At 40.8% G+C, this 5,778-nt stretch overlaps 1 protein-coding gene across 1 annotated transcript; it reads right to left on the bottom strand.

The window, feature by feature from the left end:
• LOC108785521 (interferon-inducible GTPase 5-like) lies at positions 1-1,182 on the bottom strand. Its single transcript, XM_018554605.1, has one exon. It carries the CDS (start codon positions 1,180-1,182, stop codon positions 1-3), a length of 1,182 nt encoding a protein of 393 aa, XP_018410107.1.
• Positions 1,183-5,778: the final 4,596 nt, after the last annotated feature.

Below are 5,778 nucleotides of genomic sequence, written 5' to 3'. Positions count from 1 at the left end.
TTAAACAGGAGATTCTAAAGATTTTTCAAGAACTCTTACTGCATCCTCCGCAATATCTTTCAGGAAGTTATAAAGCATATAATATGTTGTTGCGAATGAGATGCCACCTGCTGCCACTGAGCCAAACACAGGTATAGTACTAAATAAATATTCAATCAGCATCAGTGCCCCACCTACTCCTAGGGTTAATAATTTGATGGCAAGCTCTTTGTTTATCTCTTTTACCACTATAGGTGACTTGATAACGGATTTCAACTCATCAACATCTTTATCAACTCTGTTGGCCAACTTTTCAAGGGACTTTTGATCCAGGCCAAATGCATTCCGATATTTTATCATTTCTGTCACCAGAATGCTAACATCACAAGCCACAGACAGACCTGGAAGAGGGACTGCTGCCACAGCACAGGAGAGAGATGCCCACATCCAGATCTGCTTCTTTAGGGCTTCTCTTTTCTTTTTTAGAACTGGGAGAGAAATATTGGGCAAACATAACATGAAGACGTGTCGCTTATGACTTGGAAGTTCCTGTTCTAGAGTCTCTTGCATTTGATTGAAGTCATATTTTTTGAGATCCAGACAGGAGAGAAGAAACACCTTCGGATCTTGGATTCCTCCCTCTTGTAGGCATTTAATGCAGTTATTCCGAATATCATTCAATATGTTCTCTTCATTATAGGACTTTTTCCGACGTATTTGTGAAGCATTCAAATCTGAGTCTACTTTTGATCGTACAAAGTAAAACTTCTTTCCCATGGACTGGATCGCTTTAGCCAGCTCCATATCATTGTGTCGGAAACGATCTGATGATAGGATTATAAAAAAGTCATACCGATCAAACTCAACAGCTTCAAGGTAGTCGTTGGGTTTAAAAGTTGGGGACCCAATTCCAGGAAGATCCCAAAATATCACATGATTGTACTGTGGATGCGGATAGGCTTTTGGTTCCATAGTGGTCTCTGTGACTCCTGTTTTAGCAGCACCTTCTTCCTCGTCATCATCCAGGCCACGGATGACATTGATAAAAGTAGACTTTCCCGACCCCGACTCTCCTGTTACTGCAATGTTTAATGGAGCATTCTCAATATCTTTTAGAGTCTGAAGGAATTTGTCAGTTGCTGTACATAGGTCACCATCTTCTAAAGCTGTTTTGATTTCCTTCACTTCCTCTTCAGAGACCATATGAAATGTTTCCATTTCAGAAAGTTTCCTAAAAAAGAATAAAAATATTTTTTATATAAGTTCTGCAGCATGTGTAAAAAAATCCTAGTGGTACTCACCTGAATAAAAAAGAGGTATTATAGTTACCTCTCTCGCAGCCCCTGCCTCCCTTTCCTTTGTTTTAGTGCTGCAGCCCTCATTTACAACATTCAACACTTCCAGAAATATTGAATTCCTATGTTCCTCAATTGCATGCTGTGGTTTCTTCCTCTGACCCCTATATCACTACAGGACATAGCAGTGACGTAAGGTTTGAAGGATGGGCCATAGCATGGTGTGGGGTACACAAGCACCCATTACTACTAGAACGGTCAATGCTGATGAGGATTATAGAGGTTACAGCTCTGGGTTAGAAGGCAGGTAGAAGAACAAGGAAGAAGAAGGTAGGGAAACACTGCAGGACAACAAGAAGTTGTGCTGCAGTGTAAAAAGCATGGTGTTAGGAGGAGAGGGCAGAGTGATATAGATATGAGCTTATGAGTCTTCTATTTTCACTGTCTATCACTGTTTCTGTGTTCACTGTCTAATCCCAGGTTGGGGGTGGGGAAAAGACCTATAAGGGTTACTGAAATGCAGGAGAGAACAATCAGGTCTACTGCCAGACAGGACTATGCTGTGTTCCAAAACTTTATAAATCACAAGACTGAATGGACAGAAATACAAATCCTCTGGCATGTAAAATAGCTTCCTGGTCTTTATTGAGCCAGCTTGCAATACAAGGATGTATTGCATCTTTGTGTATAGCTGTTTGCCTGGCATTGTGCATTACATTGTTTCAATCAATATTTTCAGCACAGAGAATTTTTTATTCCCTTTGACCGAGAATATTAGCATTCTTGACATGTATCAATCATTTTTTTTTGTAAACAAAGTGGGACACTATCATGATCTGCCATTGCTGCTGTTGAAATATGTTGATTGATCTCTGCAATGTTGAGGCTGTTAGGAAACGGGCAGACTCGCAGTTGGCTGCTGCTGCTTATCTCCTGTAACTTGTGTCCTGAAGATATCTGCAGTCATCATTAGAGGTATGTGCAGGTACCGAATTATAGAATATGCATTCTGGTGCCTGGCAGAGAAAGTCTTCTATATATAGAAAAAAATCTGCGCTCCTGGAATCAGCTAAAAGCTATGTACCCCAAAGCTGCTATGAGAAAGGAGAACCTTGTGTATTTAAAAAATATAACACAGCGCTAAGGGTGGATAAATGAAACTAAATACCCAGTGTTAAAGGTGAAAATTACAATAAATCCTCATAAAAATATGTAAAATATAATGAAGGAACAAATTTGAATAGTTATAACCAAATTCAGTTAGATCTCCGTGAAAATCTTTCAGTGATACAACATTGTATTCTAAAAAATAAAGCAATTCATGAAGTAAAGAACAGTGCAGCAAATGATTCAGTGAAAAGAAACTGGCTTTTCAGTTTTTTAAATTGTCAGTGCTATATAAATACCTGTAATAAATAATAATAAATATATGTCACAGATTTATTGCACTTACCTGTTATCCTCATGAAGATCCCCATTATCAAACTGCTGCTCCATGCTCTCCTGACAGTTGTCACACAGCTCTCTGTACCTATAAAAGAAGGGCAGAGGGGCCGTGAGGAACAGTTTTATGAAGATTGCCAATAGATTGCTACGTATACTTCCTCACCTAATACACCCAGATCAGGTAGGGTTTGTCAATGGGAGACAAGCCCTGAATGGCACCGGGCTACTAATAGACCTCATACGATGGGCTGAACACCCTTGAAAGCCCTCTCTGCTTCTCTCTTTGGACGCAGGGAAGGCTTTTCGATAGAATTCACTGGGGCTCTCTTAGAGCTGTTTTGGATAAATGTGGCATCACAGATTTCCTTGGCTCAGCTATTAATGCATTATATACCCAACCAAGTGCAAGAGTTTGGAATTCTGGCTCATGATCCTCTTCTTTTCGAATTACTAATGGTACCCGACAAGGTTGCCCCCTATCCTCTCTTATTTTTGCCCTTGTTATGGAACCCCTGGCTGCCGCTATCCGACAATGTCCAGAAGTCAATGGCTTCTCTATTGGTCAGCAAACTCACAAAATAGGTCTGTACGTAAATTATATTATTATATTCCTAACAAACCCTACACAATCCTTAACAGCAGTACAGAGGATTCTAAGGAACTTCGGTAACCTTTCTTTTTATAAAGTGAATCACTCCAAGTCACATATGTTGGCAATTAATGTCTCTAGTCAAACTAAACTCCACATTCCATCCCTTCTCATGGGCTCCCTTTGCCACCCTCAAATACTAAGGCCTTACCTTCACATCCCCTAGTTCTAATCTTTTTGCCATTAATTATATCCTTCTTTTGACAACACTTAATGAATTATGTGAAGATCTGAGTAAGGCCACTGTATCGTGGGCTGGAAGAATCAATTTGGCTAAAATGTTCCTGCTCCCTCACACACTCTATCGTTTCGTGCCCTCCCAATCCCTAATCTATCCTCATACCTGAGAAAACTCCAACACATAATAGACTCCTTTATATGGGGAGGCAAGGCACACCGTATTCATAAAACTTGTTTATATGCACCCAATAAACATAATAACATAATAAAATATTACAAAGCTACCAGTTTAAACCAAGCAACCCGTTGGTGGTCATCCCCCCAGACAAAAGGTGGACTTCTATAGAAAGTACGATACTCTATGCAGAGCTTAAATTAGTATTGTGTGCCTCAATTCTGAATCATAATCCTGAAAGATCATTTTTAGCCACGATAAATGCAACCATGAAGGTGTGGAACTCTCTAGGGTCTGCGACACGTACTACTCACCAACATATACTACAACATATTCCGCTGTCCACCTTGGAAATCATTATGGATGATATACACCTGCTCCCATGGATGCACCTCAATCTTACTCAACTGGATAACTCCTTAATCCCGTTTGAAACCCTTAGACATACATACTCTATTCCTGGTAAAGATTTGAATATCTTGATAATGATGAATATCTTAGGATCAGACACTACTTGACATCCTTACAAATTAGGTACAACGCCTCTATTAGACATAGCATATCTTACTACAATTGCTCCTCCCCAACATGTAAAGGTATTTCTTTTTTTATCAACTGCTTAATGTCCTAAACTCACTAGCTAAACTACCAACTATGCTCTGGTGGGAGAAATAATTAAATTTCATACTCTCCACTGAACAATAGCACAACACCATCTCTTGGCCCTTGAAAACTTCCAAATGCAGTCTTGATCTGTTAATGGGTCATTATATAACTGATACAATATGTATATCAGGCCACTTGCACTGGATTCTGCTGGACCCTGGAAAAGCACCCTCCCAATGCCGAGGGCATGTGGCCGGGTATGGCGTGGCAGGGGGCATTCGCTCGTCCTCCCCCCTTTGCAGCCCTGCCAGGCCTGTGCTTGGATTAAGAGTCTGGTTTGAAATTTTAGGGGGACACCATGTTTTTTTCCTGTTTTTGGGGGGTGGGGTTCCCCCTTAAAATTTCTACCAGACCTAAAGCGCATGTCATGGATCAGGAGAGGGACTGCACACGTTTTAGGTTTTTTCATTTTCTTTTATTTGTTTACATTATGCGGGGAGAACGAAGTGCTTCGGCAGACCATTCTCCTCGATTCGGCAGTGACTTCGGCTCAGCCCAGCCAAAGCATATGCGTTCAGCTTGGCTGAGCTGTTCGACTGCTGTACGGGCTATTGTAAAAAGCCCATACAGCAGACCTTCGCTTCGGCTGAACAGAAGGGCTCCGGTGGCCGAAATGAGCCGAAGGATTAACCAAAACTACGGCTATATCCTTTGGCCCCTTAGTGCATAACCACCTTAGTCGCTATCCTGGAACGATAACCTAACCTGGAATGATGCGAAGGTCAGAAAGAAGGTCCAAACTGTAATATTGCGAGAGATGGAGGCAGCAGGTGATGGAATCAAATGAAGGTCGACCACAGAGTTAGGTGTAGTGCTTGCTTCTAATACACATTGTGAGAAGACAACAGTGTGCAGTGAAATCTATGATACTATGAAGTAGCCGGTCTGGATGAAATTTTTAAGGGCTTTCGACTGAAGATAGTTGACTCAATAATGACAAGATCGAATGTTCTGATGCAGGTTTTCCAACAAAAGATTGAATGAAATTCTAACAGTGTATGGCCATCCTAACCCCAAGCCTATAGATATAAATCCATCCTTAGAAAGCAATGCATGCATCCAATTAAAATGTAATCTATTCTTTCCGCTTGTTCCACCCAAAACGGTTAACGGCTTCCAAATCTGCACATTAGTTTTCTGAAATATCAAGATCATTTATAGGCAGTTACAGCAATTGTTACCTGTCCACCATTCTGTCTTGTCTGGTGCTCCACGTTCTCCCTGCTCTGATTATTAAAGTTAATATATAAACCTAAGTTTCTATTCTGATGAAAGGAAACCGAAAGTAAAATTGTAATTACATTTGAGATTCCTTTCCTGCTCCCGGCCCAGGACATTTTTACTGAACTCCACTGAGCTCCGCAGCTATTCACAACTCCAGTGTCCCC

The sequence above is a fragment of the Nanorana parkeri genome, unplaced genomic scaffold (genome assembly GCF_000935625.1).
Source record: "Nanorana parkeri isolate BGI_ZX_2015 unplaced genomic scaffold, ASM93562v1 scaffold166, whole genome shotgun sequence".
Classification (NCBI taxonomy): domain Eukaryota; kingdom Metazoa; phylum Chordata; class Amphibia; order Anura; family Dicroglossidae; genus Nanorana; species Nanorana parkeri.
Note: the sequence above shows the minus strand (reverse complement) of the source record. Positions and strands in the feature narration are given on the sequence as shown.

Excerpts from the sequence above, each read along its gene's own strand:
- LOC108785521 (XM_018554605.1), bottom strand. The coding sequence starts at position 1,182 with ATGGTCTCTGAAGAGGAAGTGAAGGAAATCAAAACAGCTTTAGAAGAT.